This window comes from Rutilus rutilus, assembly GCF_951802725.1.
Source record: "Rutilus rutilus genome assembly, chromosome: 19".
Taxonomy (NCBI): Eukaryota; Metazoa; Chordata; class Actinopteri; order Cypriniformes; family Leuciscidae; genus Rutilus; species Rutilus rutilus.
Window position 1 is genome coordinate 35,379,015 of NC_140232.1, and position 23,781 is coordinate 35,402,795.

Genomic DNA, 23,781 nt, shown 5'->3' on the forward strand with positions numbered 1-23,781 from the left:
TGTACTTTTGATTGAATGTACAGTCAAACCAAAAATTATTCAGACACCAGATATAATTTGATATTTCTTCACTAGTGTGTGCAGGACACTATAGTTCATTTATGTAAGTGAGGAGAGCAGAATACAGTAAACTGTGACATATTATACCCAAATATTCTTCATACAGAGACTACCAGTGACATTATCCACACTTTGAGCTGATCATGTTTTGCTGAAGTGTTTTGTCTTTAATTGCTAATGCTCTTTTTACACACAGACTGAACACAATGAAGCATTGCTTGGTGATTGGTTGAGCTAAACTGGTATTATCTAATTGTGTAGTTAAATTTAACAGCTGACAGATATTCAACATAATTCATGTGTGAGACAGTCTAACAGAAGGACGGACAAAACCAGTCAAATATCAACTGAGTTCTGCTCATATTTTATCACCATTTTCTAAACTATAGCGAATAAACTGATAATGTGAGGAATGTTGAAGATGTCTGAGTAAATGTAGGTTAGACTGTTTCATTATGCCTTCATTATATCCTGTGAGAGTGTCGCTTTAATAAGTTATTAACACCTCGCTGTCGTAGGCTTGACTCTTTTGATACCGTATTTGCTAACCAACAAAAAGAAATGGCGCGACTGCAAGATCCGTGTGTTCATCGGAGGAAAGATAAACCGGATCGACCACGACCGCAGAGCGTGAGTATTACTGACGGCTCTACACATGCTGGATGAACTTTGTTCCTTTTGCTTCGTGTGTACAAATTATTTTATTTAAAAAACAGTTTATATTTGTCTGCAGAATTAGTTTTAAACATTTAAGTATAAGCCTTAAAAGTCCACATTTTTGACTGGTAGTTTATCAAATAAAACAGTTTTAAATTGGAGATAATCAGCTAGTGCATTAGTAACACTAAACCTTCACTTTAAATTAAGTTTATTTTTCTAAACACATTGAAACTGCAGATATTGGTTCTGGTTTTAAGTACAAACTCACTTCATTTTGACTCAGAAAATGTGACTTAATATATTCAGTGATTTTTCTCCTCCAGTAAGTGTATATATTGATTTAAGAATATTTGTGCTGGAAGGCAAGAATATTGAGTAAAAATCTCATCTCTGCAGTGTATGCATGTAGTGAACCGTAATAAAGCTTTTGCTCTGGCACAGAATGGCGGCGTTGCTCAGTAAGTTCAGGATTGATTTCTCTGACATCACTGTTATTGGAGACATCAACATCAAGCCGAAGAAGCACAAGTAAGTTCAGATGCATTGGCCAGTAATGAGCAGTGTTGGGGAAAGTCACTTTGAAAAGTACTGCATTACAATATTGCGTTACTCCCTTAAAAAGTGACTAATTGCGTTACTTTTTAAGAAAAGCCTTATTTTAAAAAGTAACAGGGATATTTTGTTGTAAATTTTAAAAGTAATGCATTACTTTACTAGTTCCTTCAAAAGTAATCTGATTACGTAACTCAAGTTACTTGTAATGGGTTTCCCCAACACTGGTAATGCGCATGTTTTGCACCGGGATCTTCTTCAGAAACTGTGTGATTGTGTCCTCAGTAAGGCGATGTTTCAGGAGATGATTGAGCCGTACAGACTGAGGGAAGATGACATGGAGCAAGAAGCCGCTGAGAAACTGAAGACTGAAGAGCCCTGGAGGATCACAGATAATGAGCTGGAGCTCTACAGGGCCAAGGTCAGGTTGCCTTCACTTAAAGGTGCAGTGTGTGATTTTTAGCGGCATCTAGTGGTGAGGGTGTTAAATGCACCCAACAGACGTTACAGTGGCCGACAGGAAGTGATGTCGTCTGAGACAGCAGAGAGTAGCCAGTTAAGCAATTAGGTTTTTTACAAAGATAAATCAAGAAATTATGTTTACTTAATTATTCAGTAAAACGACGTTATTGCGAATGTTATTGTGACTTGTTCATCATTGTGTCAGTGTTTTATTCGTTGACTTTAGCTAAAGCTTCTTTACATGTAAGGAGACTCCGCCCACACGCTCTTCTGATTGGCTGATTTTTGAATGATTTTGTTGCGAGTGCAGTGAGCTTGCAGAGAGACTTCGCCCACACACTCTTCTGATTGGCTGATTTTTGAATGATTTGGTTGCGAGTGCAGTGTGCTTGCAGAGAGACTCCGCCCACACACGCTTCTGATTGATTCGGTTGCGAGTGCAGTGCGCTTGCAGAGAGACTCCGCCCACACACTCTTCTGATTGGCTGTGACTTTTGATTGATTCGGTTGCGAGTGCAGTGAGCTTGCAGAGAGACTCCGCCCACACACTCTTCTGATTGGCTGATTTTTGAATGATTTGGTTGCGAGTGCAGTGAGCTTGCAGAGAGACTCCGCCCACACACTCTTCTGATTGGCTGATTTTTGAATGATTTGGTTGCGAGTGCAGTGAGCTTGCAGAGAGACTCTGCCCACACACGCTTCTGATTGGCTGTGACTTTTGATTGATTCGGTTGCGAGTGCAGTGCGCTTGCAGAGAGACTCCGCCCACACACTCTTCTGATTGGCTGTGACTTTTGATTGATTCGGTTGCGAGTGCAGTGCGCTTGCAGAGAGACTCCGCCCACACGCTCTTCTGATTGGCTGTGACTTTTGATTGATTCGGTTGCGAGTGCAGTGCGCTTGCAGAGAGACTCCGCCCACACGCTCTTCTGATTGGCTGTGACTTTTGATTGATTCGGTTGCGAGCGCAGTGCGCTTGCAGAGAGACTCCGCCCACACGCAGTGAAGCGTCTCTTGGCTTACTTGTTGAAACAAAAGTCATTTGCGTCCTCAAAACTGAAATCCTTACGATTCCCATCCCTATCCACAAAGAATGTTTGAAGGATATTTCTGTAGAAATCTAAAGAATGCGCATGTCAAACTGATATGAAGAAATGACTACAGAAATAATGTCTGAGATAATGTTGACATCAGTTCTCTCTTCTTTCATGTAGTCGAATCGTCAGATCAGGCTGAACGAGCTTCTGAAGGAGCACTCCAGCACAGCCAACCTCATCGTCATGTGAGCACTGATCACCTGTTCAACACAGAAATCACTTCATTTGAATATACAGTCAAACCAACAATTATTCAGACACCAGATATCATTTTTTATATTGTTTCACTAGTGTGATCAGGACACTACAGTTCATTTATGTAAGTGAGGAGAGCAAAATAAAGTAAACTGTGACATATTATACCCAAATATTCTTCATACCTGTAAAAATTTGGGACCAAAAATGATTGGGACACTTTGAGCTGATCATGTTTTGCTGAAGTGTTTCTTCTTTAATTGCTAATGCTCTTTTTACACACAGACTGAACACAATGAAGCATTGCTTGGTGATTGGTTGAGCTAAACTGGTATTATCTAATTGTGTAGTTAAATTTAACAGCTGACAGATATTCAACATAATTCATGTGTGAGACAGTCTAACAGAAGGACGGACAAAACCAGTCAAATATCAACTGAGTTCTGCTCATATTTTATCACCATTTTCTAAACTATAGCGAATAAACTGATAATGTAAGAAATGTTGAAGGAGTCTGAGTAACTGTACAGTATGTGCCTGTATGAAGCACACGTGTGTCTCCTGTGACCTGACTCTGTGTTTGTCTGATGGTTTGATTGGTCTGATCACAGAACTATGCCGCTGGCCAGGAAGGGAACGGTGTCCAGCGCGCTCTACATGTCCTGGCTGGACACGCTCTCTAAAGATCTCCCGCCGATCCTCCTCGTTCGGGGAAACCATCAGAGTGTCCTGACCTTCTACTCCTGAAGAGAGCGAGTCACCGTCACAATCATCTGTATATTGACCAGATTTGTTCAATGTCGCTAAATCTTATATTTAATATATTGAGCTGAACTAATCATGTTACAGAAATGTTCAAGTTTATTTGTAGATATTTTTAATGTAATGACACTACCTTAAAAAACAGATCAAATGATGCTTGAAATGCATGTGATGTCCATCTCTACACTAACACAGGCTTGGTTTTGCTGGATCCAGAACATTTAGAGTCCGACTCACTCTGAACAGAGACCGTACTCCAGCGTTTCTTCACCAGTCTAAAACTGTTTGGCAGAATCTAAGAACTAATGACACTTAATAATCCTCATAATCATGGAGAGAGTCGTGGCTTTCAATGCAAATGACGAAACACTGTCCTAAACTGGAGGAACATTGGAAAATGCAATGCATTAAATAAATGGCCTTGATTTTAACTGTATAATTTGTGTTTTCGTGCATTATTGTGTGTGTGTGTGTGTGTGTGTGTGTGTGAGAGTGTAATAAACTTAAATATATGTTTTATTGATAGTGTGTGTGTGTGAGAGAGAGAGAGTGTGTGTGTGAGAGAGAGAGTGTGTGAGTATCTGTGAGTGTATGTGAGTGTATGTGAGAGAGAGAGTGTAATAAACTAAAATATATGTTTTGTTGATAGTGTGTGTGTGTGTGTGAGAGAGAGAGAGTGTGTGTGTGTGTGTGTGTGAGAGAGAGAGAGTGTGTGTGTGTGTGTGTGTGAGAGAGAGTGTGTGAGTATCTGTGAGTGTGTATGTGAGAGAGAGTGTAATAAACTTAAATATATGTTTTGTAGATAGTGTGTGTGTGAGAGAGAGAGTGTGAGTGTGTGTGAGAGAGAGTGTGTGAGTATCTGTAAGTGTGTATGTGAGAGAGAGAGTGTAAAAAACTTAAATACATGTTTTGTTGATAGTGTGTGTGTGTGTGTGTGTGTGTGAGAGAGAGTGTGTGTGTGAGTATCTGTGAGTGAGTGTGTGTGAGAGAGTGTGTATAATAAACTTAAATATGTTTTCTAGATAGTGTGTGTGTGTGTGTGTGTGAGAGAGAGAGTGTGTGTGTGTGAGAGTGTATAATAAACTTAAATATATGTTTTGTAGAAAGTGTTGGATAACTTTGGCTAACATTTATGATCAAAAAATGCTATTTATCCTCTAAGAAATCCTAAAGTTTTCTCTAACGTTCACATTACAAGAAAAAAAAAGAAAACATTTTAATAACTAGAACACTGACAAAATAACGTTTTCATAACTTAACTGTAATGTTCGGGAAACGTTCTTTGAACATATTCTTGCTAGCAAATGCACACACTCTTTTTCCAGTGTAGTTCAATAAATCAAACTCCAGTAACAGAAATAAGTGTGACAGGTTAAACAAAGATGTTTCTGAAACACATTCACACACAATCATTCCGTCACTCAAGAGTGTTTAACAGCATTTATCACACATGCTGCAGATCTGTTTTAATGAGTTTTAATGTGGAGAGAGTCATGAGCATCTCAGCAGCTCCACGGTCACTCAGTTCCCATTAGCGCCAGTGTGTGATTAATACCCTCCCATCACTTGATTTAGGATTCATCACCGTTTTCTGTCAGAAATCCCGTGTGGAGGAGAATGTCAGTGAGTTCCTCCCTTCATCACAGGATCAGGACACACGGAGACCAGGACGACAGCGGGGATGACTGGGAGATCGGGGTTGGGAATCTGATCATCGACCTGGACGCGGATTTGGAGAAGGATCGACAGAGATTGGAGATGAATCGCGTTTTAAGCGTTAATAGCACGACGGAAGGTCGCGATCAAGAGCTCGAATATCATTGCGCGAGCGCGGGCCTTGCGCGCGCCGAGCTCCCGTTCCTCTGCAAAGAGCCCAAGAAATTCAAGCTGAAACGAAGGAATTGTGAGAGAGAGATTGTGAGCGGAATTCCTAAAGTGTGCGTCGGAAAGCGTCGCGAGGCTCAAGGACGCGTCGCGGAGATGAATTCAGCACCAGTGGACAGCAGCCCCGACGCGGGCGCAAGAGCCAGCAAAGACGCAAAGAAAGGCAAAACCCAAAGCAAAGGAGTGAGGAGAGAGAAAGAGCAGGCGAGGACGCGGAAAGAGAAGCACGGGGATGAGTTCGGCCCGCTTTGCGAGAACGGAACCGAGAGTCTCGTTTGCAGAGGCGGAATGGACGGGGCTATTGTTGAGCACATTGACGACACGAGCACGGTAAGCAAACATCTGTCCTTCACACACCTTCATATCGGTGCACAAGTTGATACGCGCATAATAACAGTCAAACCGTGATACTGAAGCGAGCGTGAGACTGATGGCGGATTCACCGTCTGTGTGCGTGAGAATCAAGCCTTCCTCTCATGCACCAAAGGTGCTTCTTTATGAGCGACATGCACGTCTTTACAGGCTCCTGAAAATCCTAAACACCTTCCGTCGCATTGCTTGGTTTGCTTTGCAATATCAGGTTTTCTTTTGTTTGTCAGCCATTTCCTTTGTTATGCATGCAGCCCTTGTGAAAACCGTCATGTCTGTTGCCATTGGAAACCTAAGCAACATAATTCCCCCTGTTTGTTCTGGACAAAGACATACTGGCTCGTTAGATGCTTTTCGTGTGTTATTTACAGTTTAAAACACAGCGAGAGGCTCCGCCCCCTTCTGCTCTATTGTCCCTGTACACTTATCTAGATGTCTTTCTCATTTTGCATTGATTCCAGTGACACCGCTCAGCATTCACAGGGACATTCTGACATTATGATGCTGTCATCGCCATTTGTGTGTTTTCCTTGCATGAGGAGGATCAAGTGATTAAGTGGATATTCATATGCTTGATCAACATTATCAGAGCGAGTTCCCATCAAATTGAGCATCAAGAAACTGCATTTTACTCCAGCTGGCCCTGTGTTTGCGCTCTCTCTCTCTCTCTCTCTCTCTCTGTCTCTCTCTCTCTCTCTCTCCAGTTGAGTGTTAAGACACGGTCAGTCGGAACAAACACACACGAAGCCGAGAAAGCCCTCGAGTCCAGCTACATGGAGCCATGTCAACCCGGAACGAGTGTCAATCTGGAGGGTATTGTGTGGCATGAGACTGAGGAAGGTGAGAGCTTTCTGTTCATGTTATTCTGTGCAATAGTCCACATTTAAAACAGAAATGCATCATCTCGCTTCTCTTTCTCCACTTCACCACATTATGAAGGGCTGCATTCAGATTGGTTTAACTGGATACGTAAGGGCGAGTTTGTCATTTGCTCCACAGGACTGCGTTTTCAAAGCAGCTGTGAGACTGAATCATTTGAAGGAAGAGGAGACACTGGTTGCATATTGATTACAGTTTTTTACGATTGCTATGACAGATTTTTCAATACATTTAACAATTTTCCAAAACTCTTAACACAGTTAGCACTACATCCGCCTGCGTAAGCTATACTATTAACACATTTCTTGTTGCTTTAACACAAAATGCATACAATTAACACACATTTAAAATGCTTGAACTTCTTTTACACACAAGCTCAAACAAGAACAAAACAATGGATTTTTACTGCCAAATTTACCAATGCTTTAACACTGTATGTCAGAACAGATAACACCATGTTCTAAACCTAACCTTACAGGCTAAAGTCAAGGTAAACCGCTGTTTATATTGTGAACTGAAACACAAATATATCCCCTGTATTTTATTCTATTCTTACTGAGAAACAGCTGATTGAATTATGCAAATAATTAGAAGATCTTTTTTTTTTTTTTTTTTATTCTTCTGGTGCTTTTTCTGTTCGTATATTTTGTATTTTCACATTATTCCATTGCTAGTGAGAAACAGCTGATTGAAGTTATGCAAATATGGGACAATGTGGCATTCCACCATTCCCGTGCAGTCACAGCCTGGTTTGACGCCCATCAGAGGATGATGTCCATTTTCCTTGCCCCTTACTCCCCTTTCCTCAACCCCATTGAGGAGTTTTCTCAGCCTGGAGATGAAAGGTTTTTGACCATAGTCCACAGGACCAAATGTCCCTCCTGTATGCAAAAGATGCTGTATACAAGACATCACAGCTGAACACTGCCAGGGGTGGATAAGGCATTTTACTGTAAAAGATTCTTCCCAAGATGCCTTGCCAGGGAAGATATCAGGTGTGATGTGGATGAGAACATGTGGACAAATGCAGAAGACCGGGCAGATTAGAAGATGGCCTTTTCTGTTTGTATATTTTGTATTTTCACATACAGTAATACTGTAAATGGCAGCTATAAATGTCCTGTTGCAAATAAAGCCGTTACAGCAGTAATTCTGTCTCTGTCTTCTTTTTTCATAAACCATACATTCTATAAAGCTACAAGAAGGGTCATTTATTTTGTTGTATTGAATTTCTGCTGCAAAAAAAACAACAACAAAAAGGCATTTACATTACAAACAAAACAAAAATGTAGAGAGACTTCAAAAGAAACTGCAGTGCAAAACACAATCTATGATCAATACAATGTCTATAGATAAAATAGATATAGTATAATATATCTATAGAATAATATGTCTGTGTTGTATAAGGGCAGACCTGACACATATAAAAATAATGCAGTTTCTGTAATTCCATCTGATGTTAGTGTTTTTTATGACATTGTGCTATGATTGACTAAATGTTCCTGTTGGAAGAGAACATGTGTTAATGTTTTGGTAGACATGGTGTACTGTGTTAGTGTATTATTGTATTTTGAAAATTAGTTTTGCAGTTTAGTTTACAATGTGTGATTTTGAGCATGAAATTAACCGTTTTGCCAATTGTGTGTTTTAGGTGTGTTGGTGCGTTAAGAGTTTAGGAAACTTGTTAAATGTATTGAAAAATCTGTCATAGCGATTGTAAAAAACTGTAAGCAAATTAAAATTGCAGACCACCATCTTAACTTCCATCACCGAGATCAAACGCTGAATGAATCCATTCGAAAATACAATAAAAGACCTACTCTGAGAAATAAAGCTTCTTTATTGGCTCCGTGAAGAACATTTAACATCCATGGAATCTTCCCATTGCACAAAAGGTTCTTTAGATTATTAAAATGTTCTATATGCTAAGAGAAATTAAACTGCAAACTGAAAGGTCCTTTGGGGAACCAAAAATGGTTCTTCTTTGGCATCTTTTGGAACATTTATTTCCAAGAGTGCACTTTGGGCTAAACCTGAATGCTTTTATTTGGTGATTGTGGATTTTTTAATATATATATATAAAAATAAAAAAAAAGTGTGTTTTTTTTTTTTTACCCCAATATTTCAGAGGTACTCATTACTGTGAATGTTTCTCTTTGATTCCAGGGGTTCTAGTTGTGAATGTCACATGGAGAAAAAGGACCTATGTGGGAACTCTCTTGGACTGTACCAAGCATGACTGGGCTCCACCACGGTAATACACTTTCCTTTCTTTCTTCTTGAATGCTTGACTTGCAGTGTACTGAAGATCCAAGGTGCCAGATTTACTAAACAGGGCAAACTAGTGTGAGACCGAAATCCTATAAAAGCGCAGATAGTTCTGTAAGGTCAATGTACTGTAGGACAATGTGCAAATTAAAGAACACAGATGCAGCAGCTCATTTACATAAGGACCAACACAATCTACCGAGAGCAACACAAAGTAACTATCGCAGCATGGCGAGCGCAAAATGGCTTAAGACGTGCTTTTTCGAGTGTAAAAGCCCCCCCGTAGTCATTCATTTTGTCCTTTAAAACTCATCTTTGATCACAAAATTGACACATATTTAAAAAAAAATTCCTTAAAAAAATCTTGCCTCAAAATATCTTGAATGTAACTCGACACCCTTGCCTCATTTAGTATGTGCGGTTCTATGAATATGCAAATGAGCCCCGCCTCCACTCACTCACTCACAACACGTTGATCTGATTGGTTACAAGGTAGTTTGTGACGTCAGAAACACCAGCGATTTCAAAGCGTGTGTTTGAGACTGTCTTTGGTTCATTGCAGTTTTAAGGAGGAAATTTACGGTGGCCGGGAGGTGCAAAACAAATCACAATTACAAAAACAAAATAACAATTCAGAAAACACAATAACAATTCAGAAAACACAACGACAATTCAGAAAACACAACGACATTTCAGAAAACACAACGACAATTCAGAAAACACAACGACATTTCAGAAAACACAACGACAATTCAGAAAAAACGGAAAAGGTAGGTATATTTTGAGAATGACGTACTTATCGCTGAATGGACGAGATACCTGTCAATCAAGCCAGAACCGGAATCAAGCGATACTGAAGTACCGGTAAAAACAAATCGTACCCATCAACGTGCCATGGAGCAAAGTTCGGTCCTATGGAGTGATAGGTACGCCTAACGAATCTACGACGTGTCCTTGTTCTGTCCCTGGTGGGTCGAGTTCTTGCAGCAGCCGCATATCTGTCATCACGTTTAACACGCAACTTCTGCAGAAGTACTAACCACATTGTCCGGTAGCCGAACAACTGTCCTGGTCGGCGCAGCTTTTAATGTCGTGGTATGTCGAAAAATTAAATAAAAAAGAGCATTGCAGTGATGGCTTCTTTGTTGGTGTATTTACTCAGAATGAAGCATAAGAGAATATGCATAACAAAAGCTCAAAACATACATTCTCAACATGTATATCACTTTTTTTTACAGTAATGACCATTGTACACATAGGTGACTTTAAACATTCCATCACACTAGAAGGAAAAATATGATCAACAAGCTATTTAACACTCTCTCTGTGTGCAGTTCTCATGCTCTAGCTAGCCCCAAAATGACGTGTGGCAGCTGTAGTAACACTCTAATCTCATGCTTTTTACAAACAAAATAAGACTGAAACAACATCATGTACTCTCATACACTCAAATAACATCGACATAATGACCAGTTATGAATAGCGGGCTATCGCGCTAATCGCGAAACACTCATGCTAACCATGTGCTCAGGCATACTAAACTCATGACACACTATTAATATAGTAAATATTATGTGGTATGTTGCCAGCATGTCCACAATCACGGCACATGAATGTCCTTCTTCAAAGTAAAGTTTAATGTGTTCTATTTTCGCATAGCAAAACAAAGTTGATCACAAATTTCTTGATTGACAGGTATCTTGTCCATTCAGCGATAAGTACGTCATTCTCAAAATATACCTACCTTTTCCGTTTTTTCTGAATTGTCGTTGTGTTTTCTGAATTGTCGTTGTGTTTTCTGAAATGTCGTTGTGTTTTCTGAATTGTCGTTGTGTTTTCTGAATTGTTATTGTGTTTTCTGAATTGTTATTTTGTTTTCTAAATTGTCGTTGTGTTTTCTGAATTGTTATTTTGTTTTCTGAATTGTTATTTTGTTTTTGTAATTGTGATTTGTTTTGCACCTCTCGGCCACCGTAGGAAATACTCAGCAATGGTGTCGACTTATGAACTTACACATGGTTTGTCTTAAAGCGTATTAAAAACACCACATAGACACATAAACAACATTAAAAGCTGGATTTTCCCCACAGGGGCACTTTAAATAATGGCGCAAATACCAGTAAAGTTCCAGTAAAATCAAATTGCATGATTTATTTAAATACTCTGTTTTTTTTTTGCGTGACACAAGCTGTTAGTAAATCTGTCCCTTTTAGGCCTAAGTTTAAACCTGTTTAGATCATTCATTTGAAATGTGTTTATTTACATACACTCATGACTCCTTGTTGTTTTTAACTAGGTTTTGTGAGTCACCAATGAGTGACTCTGAAATGCCTTGTGGACGTGGACGTGGTAAACGGATGCGTCTTGGCATGCCAGATCAACCAACTGCTGACCCAAGTCTTTCCAAGATACGAGGACTAACTCACAAGAGGCGTGGTGTGGGAATCGGCAGCAAAGGAAGACGAGGGAGTCTGAACCTCAGTGGCTGTAGAACACCTGGATACTACGTGGAGGACATCAAATCCAATCCACTTATATGCGGAAAAAGAAAAAGCAAAGCCCCAGCGGATCTAGATTTGAGCTTGGTCTCGGAGGACATTCGGAATGGGAATGGGAAAAGGATACGAGCCAAATCCAGGAGTGCTCCTTCCACCCCTCAGGGTAAATCCGACCCTGTGTTTCTTGATCAGGTTTGCGCCTCCCCAATGCTAATAGACTGTCCACATCCGAACTGCAACAAGAAGTACAAACATATCAACGGGCTGCGTTACCACCAGTCGCACGCTCACCTGAACAATGACAGCAAGCAAGAGTTTGAGGTGGAAAGCGAAGACAGACTTTCAGATTTTGATGAAGCACTCAGCTCTGTACCTTTTGATTCTTCTGAGAACATTGTCTCCAAGAAGCCCAGAAGCATTTATAAACTCAATGCTGTCGGTTCTCCAAAGAGCAGGAAAGCATTGCTCAACAATGAAGGCAGTCCCATGGCCAATGCAAAAATACGGCAGAACTTGACAAGTAAGGATGGATCCATAGACGATCTGAGCAACCTCCCACTCATTTCCAACATGTCTGTCGTCCTTGAGAACTGCCTCATGACGGATCGTAGCACATCTGTCGAGATGCCTAAGCTCGAAGCGGAGGGTGCTATTGAAAAGAGGGACATCTGTAGCAAAGTAAAGAAGGAAAGTGGGTTCGCTGAGAGATGCTCGGCTAAGTCTAGAATCAATAGACTAATCAACGCTGCTCCTGCTCCTCCGAAGCTGACCGCTATTCCCCCCACTGCATTTTCTACTAAAATCCCAGACGTTTCTTCTCATCAGGCCTCTCCAACTGTTACCCTCACAAAAGCCAAGAACCTCTCCTTGAAACCCATTAAGCCAAAGCTGGACATTATTGCACAAGTTAACATGGCCAACACCACTGCAGTCCTGAGCAAAGAGAGTAAGAGAAAGGAAAAGCATCGATTAAAGGACAGGAATTGCAAGAGTCCCAAAAGCGACCCGATTTACACCAAACCGGACGATGCCAAGAGCATCGGGAAAGACTTTCCTGTAAGCCTCTTGAAAGAGCACTTGAGCAAGCAAGATGTGGTGAACGGTCCAGGTGAAACGCAGGAAAGCCGCATGGCGAGTATCAGAGCCGAGGCCGACAAGGTGTACACCTTCTCAGACAACGCACCGAGTCCTTCCATCGGGAGCTCTGCGAGAATGGACTGTGGCCCTCTTACAAACGGTGATGGAGTTGGAGTGACTGCTAAAACAAACAGTCCTGCATACTCCGACATATCCGACGCAGCCGAGGACGGCGGATCCAACTCGAGATCTAGAAGGAACTCCACGCAAGATTCGAACGCCAACATCATTCCCAAAATTCCCAATGCTGGCACGGTGACCCCAGGAAAAGAGGTCCAGTCCACATCTCATGGCCATGGTTATGAATCCCATTGTATCCCAGGTTACATGCACTCTGGGCAAGCCAATTCCACATCGTTCCATAAGGTGGCCTCACCTTACGGTCGACCGAAGGATGACTTGAGAGAGTCAAGTGAGGATGTAAAAAGCTCAGAATCGTCTAGCCACTCAAGTTCCCAATCGCAGATTCAGTACGAAACGCACACAGCGCTGGCTCAGTCCTTGTATTACGGACAGTACAGCCGGGGTGTTCCCGTGGACCAGAAGGTTCTGATGATGCCCAGCTCCCACAGGCCGCTCAGTGAGGCGTGCTGTGAGGAAATACAGTATAGCAAGCAGAGTAGAGGTCAAGTTAGGCGAGGATCCGAGCAAAAGGAACGAACGAAGGATGAGCAAAAACAATTTATGAGCTCTCCTCAGTCGATTCATAAGGGGGCAAACTCTGTTAAAATTAGCTGTGCGAAACCTGGCTTCATCTATGTGGAGTTGGACAAGCAGCTGTCATTTCAGCAGCAGCAGCAGCAGCAGCAGCAGGGAAAGCCGTCTCATATCCATGCCGTGACTAAAGAACAAGGGGTCCTCAAGGAATCTGAAGACCTCAGTTTGGAGAGCTCAAACTCAAAATCAAATGTGGACACAAATGTAACATTTCTAAATGTAAGTTACTGATGTTACTTATCATTTACTGAGGAAATGTTCTTTTAAAGACATTAACAGACTTCTAGAAAAGTCCTTGGTTATGCTGGGATAACAGTCGTTCAACGCATGTTGTTATGAGTGGAAATTCTGTATGATCCTTAATCATCAAATGATCGAATTGCCAGGATTTTTTGATGATTGAGATCATATTGATCCTTTTGAAATTTTCAGTGAACGCATTAAACACAGGGCTACTGTTTCATAACAAAGGGCTTCCCTTTAAGGTGTGTAATTTCATTGGTTGTCAGAGCAGAAACTGTTTGACGGTGGATGTTCCTCTGGGTTTAGGCTTCAGAGTCTCAGTCCTGGAGCCACTCTTATCAGTCCAAATATGTGAAGCAGCAAAATCAAGAGGTCAACAAGATCTCTGAGGAAATGATTCTCAGTCCAGACAAGGGGAAAGACTGGCACATGCCTGTAGAGTCCGAGTCCAGGCTGGAGACCGAACTCCAGAACGTCAAGTGTGAGACGGCTGCCGAGGTCTCCGAGGAAAGTACCCGAGCGGATGGGGACGAGATTGTGGACGAGATGTCTGAAGACTCGCAGACCGCGAGAGGGCCCGCGTCGTCACCCCAGCAATCCTTCCTCCAGTTTCAACACTCCTACCCCTATTTACACCTGTGCGACGCGAGCAGCAATGCGTACAGGGTGATGTCTCCAGCTCTGGTGCACAATTACCCAGGTAATCATCTGTAAATATGACACCACAATGGTGACCATGGGGGGAAGGGTACACTGTAAAAAATCATCTTGATTTTAACGGTAAAATACCGTAAAAATGCCACAGTAAAAAAACTGGTAATTGGTTAACAGAAAGTTTCCGTACTATATACTGTGAATAACTGCGATAGATCTAACTGTACATTTAATGTAATTTTACAGTAAAATACAGTTAAATTTATAGTTTTTGGAAATGAAAATGAACAAGTCGTAAATGAACAAGAAAAATCGTAAACTGACATTCCCACAATGATGTATTTTTGTTCTTAGTTTTTTCTAATCAGTTATGTACATTAGGGTTTTATGTTGCATTTAATGATGTTAAATTAATGTTTACTGCATTTTTTAAATGTCATGTGTGTTACCATGATGGTGTTTAGTGTGTGTGTGTGAATGACACTGTGCAGCTTCTATACAGTATATTACTAATAACTATCTTGAGGAAAAGCTGCTTGTGATTGATCATGTGACTCTAATCAGCGCTGTGATTGGTGGATGTCAGTGTATTACAATGGTACGAAACAGATATTAATACTTCAATAAGTCGGTAAATGAAGATTATATCAGATAATGAAATACGGCTTTTTACTGTAAATTTAAGGTTGTAAAACCTAAAATGTTGCTACCGTATTTTTTACTGGAACCACAGCTGCCGTTTTTTTACTGGAAATTTTACGGTAATTTTCTTTCACAGTGTAGTGTCAATAATTCTGTGGGGTTAAAGCATGTGTTTGCATGGAAGAACGGGGGTTACCGTACAAAGCTTTACAAATAAAGGATTGGAGTGTCATAGAAGTATTCCCTCACTCAGCTTCTTAGAGGCTTTGGATTGTTTTTATTGAGAGTAAGCTGTGTGTTTTCCTTTCCAGGTTTCCATTACCCTCTGTATGGGAAGACGGCTGGGAGAGAGGATTCAGAAGCAGCTCAAAGCAGCAAACCAGTGACAGATTCGACAGCATTAGAGCTCCTGTCGCATCCTCTCCTGCCTTATCATGGCAAATCTCCTGTTGTATGTATCCCACTACAAAACAGCAAGTAAAAGACGGTTGGATCATTTATAAGTAAGGCAAGGCTTATTGGCCACCACAGAGTCAAATGTGGATCTACATGTGATCTAAACAAACTGTGTGAAGCTGAAGTTGTCCTGTATATATAGTTCCTTAATGAACATCCAGAACAGTAGAGGACATCAAATAAATGCTGGCAAATTGGTGGGAATTGGGATTTGTTGGCACACTATGGGACACAAAAGTCATTAATTGATTAAAGACACTGTAAACAATTTCAGCTTTTCAGTTTTGATCATTTCCCAGCAAGCAATTTTGTGTTTAAAATACGTCTAATAGCCGTCTAAACACAGCCATGATGTCTAGGCTAAAACAAGGCATTTGTTTGACAAAATTTGGGCTATCAGTGAAAATTATATAGATGTCTAAACCGTAGCCCGAGATTAGACTAGTCATCAATTAGACACGTCAAAGAAATGAAACCACACACCTTGTCATCACTATTGACTTTGCTTACATGATGGAATATCAAACATCTCGCAAGTTATTTTGGCAAAAACGACATTCAAATTCAAGGTTATTTTGGCCAGAAGTGGGTTACTCATAGCCGAGCTATATCGGGTTTATAGTTAACCGAGATGGTGAAATGATGGCAATTGCTTGCTGGGATTACGTTACGATAAGCTATTGAGTTTCTAGACCTTCAAGGAAACACCCAAAGCTTTGCCCTCCATAGACATGTTCGCCAACCCAATGTCGACAAACCTGACGAGGGCACTGAAGACAGTCTTTGATTGGCTTTAAAGAGCAGGACTCTGTGTTTTAAGATTCTAATATATATCAGACATATTAATATGGATACATGTGCTTCACGTTGTAAATATGTGTCCTGTTCGGAAATGTGCACTCTTAAAAATTAAGGTTCTTTATTGGCATTTACGGTTCCGTGAAGAACCTCTAACATCCATTCCACAAAACGTTCTTTATAGTGGAAAATAAATGTAAGAAAAAAAGTTATTTTAAGAACTGATCACTAGCCGCGTTTCCATTACCCTTCAAATTGCGCAAATTGAAATTGCGAATTGAAAATACGCCCAATGGAAACACGTCAATTTTGCAAAAACTCTTACAGGTCACCTGACGTAGACGACGCGGTGTGTTTGGACAGAACACGAGACAGAGTTCTTTATTAAATTCATATAAGACAAAATAATTACAGGATTAATGGATTCTAAACCTCAAATAAATGCCACAATCAAGACCTGGAAGCAGATCTGAGGGAGAAACTCCTCATATTATACTTATCACAAGTCGTTTCTTACCATTAATGATTGGAAACACTCATACATCTCCTTCGATTAATAATAATGGCCAGTGCAGTGGCTGGGATATAGTACATAATCCTACCAACGTCCGTTACCATGGTTTTTGGAAGGATTTTACTTATCGTGAGAGGAAAAAATTAAGTTTTAGTCGCATTACATCGGTTAATGGAAATGGCGTCATTTCGCAATAGTTTTTTGTCGACATTTAGAAAAACATCGCAGAAGTTTTGCGCGAATCTGTAATGGAAACGCGCCCACTGTAAGGTTCTTTGGGGAACCAAAAATGGACCTTCTATCCCAGACAGCAACATAGTGTCGGCCCAGATCCGGCCCACATTTGGTACATGGGGAATCAGCGCGTACCGGATGTGGGCCGCATCTGGGCCGACACCATGTTGCTGTCTGGGATCGCTTCGCTGTGAAAACCCCCTTTTGGATCCTTTATTTTAAACAGCGTATGGCTTCAGACCACATAAAACAAATGAAGAATGTCATTGTCTTCACAGTATTTCAGTGTTTCCGCCATGTGTTTCCCTCTCCAGCCTGGAGAACGAGGATCTCCGGAGCAGGAACGAGACACTGAGCGGGAGAGAGAGACGGTCCCGTACGGACGCCACCTTCAGACACATCACCTCACTCACCTGGGCATGAGCTACACGCTGGTGTCCGGCCAGTACGACCCCTTTCAAGGTGAAAAGGTCAAAAACAACGGAACTACACTATTAATACTTATTAATTAATAGTTATTAATAACACTATTAATACTGCACCAGAATACTTAGCTGAGCTTGTTACACTGCAAAAAATGCTTTTCTTACTTGGTATTTTTGTCTTGTTTCCAGTCCAAATATCTAAAGATTCTTAAATAAAGATGTCTTTACTAAAGTAGTAAAATGACATAAGATATTATGTCTTGTTTTCTGGGAACATAAATCAAAATTAAGTGAGTTGTTGCTTAAAACAAGCAAAATGATCTGCCAATGGGGTGAGAAAGATAATCTTGTTTCTGTTTGAATTAACATTATTTTTCTCACCCCATTGGCAGATAATTTAGCTGTTTTTAAGCAACAAATCAATTTATTTTGATTTATTTTCCCAGAAAACAAGGCATAATATCGTATGGCATTTTACTCATCTAATAAATGCTTCTTGATTTAAGAATCTTTAGATATTTGGACTGGAAAACAAGACAAAAATACTAAGTAAGAAAGGCATTTTTGCAGTGTAAGCCCTACAGTTCAGGCGTAAGATTAAGATCATCAAACAAGTTTCTTTCCTCGTGCGAGTCTCTGAAGGGTGATCCTGTTTTCTCTGTTGCTGGTCTAGATTGTGGAATAATCTGCCATTGGATGTTAGATCTTCCTCGACTCTTAATGTTTTTAAGGACCGCTTAAAATCTTATCTGTACTCTTTGGCATTTTAGTACATTAGTATATGGATGTTTTTATGTTTTGTCTTATTGTTCTGTTGCTTTTTATTGCAATGCACAGCACTTTGGACCTACGGTGGTAGCCTGTAAGATGCTATATAAACGAAACGAAACGATTACTACTGAACCCACTATAGCCTTTTTGTAAAGGGCTCATATCACGAGGAATCAAATGTTGCTTGATCTTGAGTTCTTTGCACTATTAAAACACACTGTTAAGGCCCCGGTATACTCACGGCAGAGTTCTTTTCACTCGCTTAGGGTTAAAAAGAAGTTTGGAATACATCTGCGGTGATAATCTGTTAGCGAACATCCTGAACAACCCTAACTCATCCTGAACAACCCTGACCCATCCTGAACAACCCTGACCCATCCTGAACAACCCTGACCCATCCTGAACAACCTTAACCCATCCTGAACAACCCTAACTCATCCTGAACAACCCTAACTCATCCTGAACAACCCTAACCCATCCTGAACAACCCTAACTCATCCTGAACAACCCTAACCCATCCTGAACGACCCCAACCCTAACTCATCCTGAACAACCCTGACCCATCCTGAACAACCCTGACCCATCCTGAACGACCCTAACCCATCCTGAACGACCCCAACCCTAACTCATCCTGAACAACCCTAACTCATCCTGAACAACCCTAACCCATCCTGAACAACCCTGACCCATCCTGAACAACCCTAACTCATCCTGAACAACCCTGACCCATCCTGAACAACCCTAACTCATCCTGAACGACCCTGACCCATCCTGAACAACCCTAACCCATCCTGAACAACCCTGACCCATCCTGAACGACCCTAACTCATCCTGAACAACCCTGACCCATCCTGAACGACCCTAACCCATCCTGAACAACCCTAACCCATCCTGAACAACCCTAACTCATCCTGAACAACCCTGACTCATCCTGAACAACCCTGACCCATCCTGAACAACCCTAACCCATCCTGAACAACCCTGACCCATCCTGAACAACCCTAACCCATCCTGAACAACCCTGACCCATCCTGAACAACCCTGACTCATCCTGAACAACCCTGACCCATCCTGAACAACCCTAACCCATCCTGAACAACCCTGACTCATCCTGAACAACCCTGACCCATCCTGAACAACCCTAACTCATCCTGAACAACCCTAACTCATCCTGAACAACCCTGACCCATCCTGAACAACCCTGACCCATCCTGAACAACCCTGACCCATCCTGAACAACCCTGACCCATCCTGAACAACCCTGACCCATCCTGAACAAGTCAAAACTATGAAATATGAAGTCATATTTATGAAATTAAAAAGTCAAAACTCGTAAATAAAAATGTGAAATTCTGACTTAAATGTCATAACTGTTTTGAACGTTCAGAAATAACCCATCCTGATTTTTTTTTTTCCTGAATGTTTTAGTTGGAAGTTCGTCTAACATTTTATCTTGTGTTCATGTTTTTACTCACGTCTGACCTCGACCGACTGAAAAGAAGAAATGTGTCCCTGGATCACGTGACCAGTCACGAGTCGCACGGGCCAGCAATACATTGTATGGGTCAAAATTATAGATTTTTCTTTTATGCCAAAAATCATTAGGATATTAAGTAAAGATCATGTTCCATGAAGATATTTTGTAAATTTCCTACCGTAAATATATAAAACATGTATTTCTGTGAGTGAATGCTGCACAATCGCCAACATAAATGAACAACTTTAAAGGAGATTTTCTAAAAAAATATATTTTTTTGCACCCTCAGATTCCAGATGTTCAACAGTTGTATCTCGGCCAAATATTGTCCTATCCTAACAAACCACACATCAATGGAAAGATTATTTCAGATAAAAAAAAAGACTCATGTGACTGGTTTTGTGGTCCAGGGTCACAAATGAACCGGAGATGATTTACACCCAAAGAGGGGGCGGAGCCTTAGAGCCACACCCACCTATTATGTAATCGCCACCGGCCAATGGCAGATCAGAGGTGTTTCCCAGCCGGAACTTTTTTCAGAAATTTCACTTTGGAAAGCTGTTTTTAAACTCCGAAACCGAACCCTGGTTTTGTTCGAAATGATGTCACACAAATTCATTCTTCAGTTTTGCTTGAAGATCAAAAATCGGGGCCTTAACATTCAGAACTCAGTCCAGCATCTATAGAAACAACTGCTGTTTGCGTGAGAATATATAATAATTGTGGCTAATAATATCATACATGATGATGAAAAAATGACCCTTTTAATTCTAAGAGCAAGAGAGCGAGTCCCAGACAGTGACAGTGTTGGCCCAGATCCGGCACATGTGGATTCAGCGCGCTCCAGATGTGGGCCGGATCTGGGCCGACACTGTCGCTGTCTGGGCTGGGAAATGCTCATGAAAACGGTTCTGGGTGCAAAAACGAATTGGACAAACTTACACAATGAAAATATGAGCCCTTGAAGTGTGTCTGTGTCTGTGAACGGAGACCGGGGAAGAGTTGATTGTAATGTTCTGTGATCTCTGGTCCTAAAGGTTTGAGCTCAGCGGCTCTGGTTGCGAACCAGCAAGTGACGACAACACAAACCTGTTCCAGCGGTGAGAAAACACATTAGTGCCCGCACACAAGTGCTTTACATTCATTCCTCCCATAGGGATTTAGGACTTGTGAGTCATTTTTATGATTTTTTATGTCATAATTATGACTTAGTATGTCAGAATTGTAACCTTTTAAATATGGAGAAAATGAATGGAGTCGGAACCGACTGTTGCTGCAATGACATAAAATGAAGCAATTAAACATTTAATCTGAGTTTAACGTTTACCCAGTTTACAAAAATGTGTTCTAAGAACAGATATGAAAACGTTATTTCTGAACGTTCAAAACGATTATGACATTTAAGTCAGAATTTCACATTTTTATTTACGAATTTTGACTTTTTAATATCATAAATATGACTTCATATTTCATAGTTTTGACTTTTTTTTATCATTTCAACTTAGTATGTCATAATTTAGTTTTTATGTCATAATCTTGATTTTGTCATAATTATGACATTAAAGTCAGAATTTAAACTTTTTATTTAAGAATATGACCTTTTAAGTCATAATTGTGACTTGTATGTGTGGCATTTCTATCATTTTTATGATTTTTTATGTCATAATTATGACATTTAAGTCAGAAATTTTACTTTTTAATATACCGTTTATATCATTATTTCGACTTAGTATGTCAGAATTTTAACTTTTAAAATTTACTTTTTATGTCAGAATTTCGACTTTTTAAGTCATAATTTAGTCTTCATTTAACTTCATCCCATAAATGTAATAAATTAGAATTTTTATGTAAAAATTCTGACATTTAAAGGTTTAATTTCAATTTTTTATTTAAGAATATGACCTTTTAAGTCATAATTGCGACTTGTGTGTGTGGCATATTTCTGACTGTTATTTTTATGATTTTTTATGTCATAATTATGACATTTAAATCAGAATTTTTACTTTTTAATATACCCTTTATATCATTATTTCGACTTAGTATGTCAGAATTTTTACTTTTTAAATATACTTTTTATGTCATAATTTCGACTAATTTAGTCTTCATTTAACTTCATCTCATAAACGTAATAAATTCGATTTTTTATGTACAAATGTGTACATTAAAGTCATAATTTCGACTTGTATGTCTTAATTTCGATGTGTATGTCATATTTTTGTCTTTTTATGTCATTTTTATGATTTTTATATCAGAATTTTAACTTTTTAATATACTTTTTATATCATAATTTCGATAATTTCAGAATTTTGATTTTTTGTCATAATTTCAAGGTTTTAATTTCCAGTTTTTTTAATGTTTTAAAAACATTTTTTCTTCGAGTGTCACGGGAACATTCCATTTGATTATGGAAACGTTACTTTTGAACGTTCTCTGAAACAAGTAGTGACGTTTACAAACACGTTCGATGACCAGCGGAACTGATGATGAAAGAGCTCTCCATCTGATTCCGCGAGTGTTTCTGACCGTCAGTTTAATCTCCACAGAAAACGAGGGAAAGATGTGAGACGTTCCCGACGCACACGAGGACTCTGGGACTTTTCCTATGGGAAAGCGGATGATCTGATGAATGTAGGAATGGAGGAGTTTGCAGTGGAGAAAGCCTGTAAATGCTCCATCTAGCTGTTTGTATGCACTTATATCGTTGTGTAACCATAATGTTGAATGTATTTGCTCTCTCTTCACCTCTAAAGGACGGTTTGCAATAGATTATAAGTGACTGTAAGTACGGTGGCTCGCTCTGCATTGACTTATTAACATGAATATACTGTTATTAACAGCCATTAATCTATTGTATCGTATAAAGTGGATGTTCATCGACTGCTCATCTCAGTGCCATACAGTATTATCGTGATGTACATAGTTGTACAGAGTTTACCGAAGCGACTATAACTAGCTTATGTACCTTTGTATTGATGAGTGCAATGTCTGGCCGCGTTGTTCCTTCAGTAGTGATGATGATGGTGGTGATGAAGATGACGATGAAGATGATGATGATGATGATGATGCATAACTCATCATGTTTACGAGAGGTTTTCTGGACAGACCGTCAGTGGTTCCTCAGCTTTTCTTCATGTCTGCTGGATCATCAAAACTGCAGTTGCTTTTTATACTGTCTCTGCCTTAACATGTTTGGCGATCCAAATAAACAGTCAAGGTTGTTTTTATCCTTCTAGTTCTGTGGGAAATTATTCCAGTGCGAAAGTAAGTGGAGTTTATACCGTGTGTGTGTGTGTGTGTGTGTGTGTGTGTGAAGAATGGAAAAATACACCGCCTCACAATTATGAGATAAAAAGTCATACTTATGACATGAAGTCATGATAATTATGAAATGAAAAAGTTGAAATTATGACATATGTCGTAATTATGAGCAATTCATACTTGTGGGGAAAATGTTTGACTTTTTAATCAACATTTTATTTCAGAATTTTGACTTTTTAATTTCATAATTATGACTTCATATTTGACATTTTTGTCATCATTTTGACTTAATATGTCATATTTTTACATTTCTATGTCATAATTATGACATTAAAGTCTGAATTTTTGTTATTTTTGTATAATTATTCATATTTCATCATTTTTACTTTTTGTCATCATTTGAACTGTCATAATGTTGTTTTTATGTCATAATCTTGAAAGTCAGAATTTCAACTTTTTAAGAATATGACCTTATAGAGTTATAATTGCGACTTGTATGTGCATTTTTGTCATTTTAATGATTATTTATGTCATAATTATGAAATTTAAGTAGGTAACTTTTTAATATACTTTTTATATCATACTTTTAAGTCATAATTTAGTTAGATATATATCAACTTCATCTCATAAACGTAATAAATTAAAATTTCTTTGTAAAAATCCTATTACATTAAAGTCGGAACTGTAATCATAATTTCATAATTAGTATGTCATAATTTTGACTTGTCATAATTTCGAATTTTTTATTTAATCTCATCCATTTATAGTG

At 39.6% G+C, this 23,781-nt stretch overlaps 2 protein-coding genes across 3 annotated transcripts in view; both read left to right on the plus strand.

Annotated features, from left to right (window-relative positions):
- The window catches only part of LOC311278071 (solute carrier family 12 member 2), a 28,480-nt gene extending 24,255 nt beyond the window's left edge, over positions 1-4,225 (plus strand). Inside the window, exons 22-26 of the mRNA XM_084388652.1 lie at positions 579-690; positions 1,162-1,248; positions 1,558-1,693; positions 2,949-3,016; positions 3,638-4,225. Coding sequence (XP_084244778.1) covers positions 579-690; positions 1,162-1,248; positions 1,558-1,693; positions 2,949-3,016; positions 3,638-3,773 — 539 coding nt within the window. The 3' untranslated portion in view covers positions 3,774-4,225. The remainder of the gene's footprint in view (positions 1-578; positions 691-1,161; positions 1,249-1,557; positions 1,694-2,948; positions 3,017-3,637) is intronic.
- Positions 4,226-5,378: 1,153 nt separating this feature from the next.
- On the plus strand, positions 5,379-22,977 carry znf608 (zinc finger protein 608). Of its 2 annotated transcripts, none has more exons than XR_014625377.1 (9): positions 5,379-6,002; positions 6,746-6,881; positions 9,087-9,174; positions 11,485-13,759; positions 14,090-14,483; positions 15,391-15,530; positions 17,396-17,551; positions 20,792-20,854; positions 22,298-22,313. XR_014625377.1 is itself a non-coding variant. In XM_084388651.1 (9 exons), exons 1-9 carry the CDS (start codon positions 5,406-5,408, stop codon positions 22,315-22,317), a joined length of 3,861 nt encoding a protein of 1,286 aa, XP_084244777.1. In that variant the 5' UTR covers positions 5,379-5,405; the 3' UTR covers positions 22,318-22,977. The 2 variants fall into 2 exon arrangements, 1 of the variants encoding a protein (XP_084244777.1); XM_084388651.1 differs by having other exon boundaries at positions 17,396-17,543; positions 22,298-22,977.
- Positions 22,978-23,781: the final 804 nt, after the last annotated feature.

Bases quoted from the DNA above. Each gene is read 5' to 3' on its own strand.
- znf608 (XM_084388651.1), top strand. From the start codon at position 5,406: ATGTCAGTGAGTTCCTCCCTTCATCACAGGATCAGGACACACGGAGAC. The intron at 6,003-6,745 runs GTAAGCAAACAT...CTCTCTCTCCAG, and splicing joins ACATTGACGACACGAGCACG to TTGAGTGTTAAGACACGGTC. The intron at 9,175-11,484 runs GTAATACACTTT...GTTTTTAACTAG, and splicing joins CATGACTGGGCTCCACCACG to GTTTTGTGAGTCACCAATGA.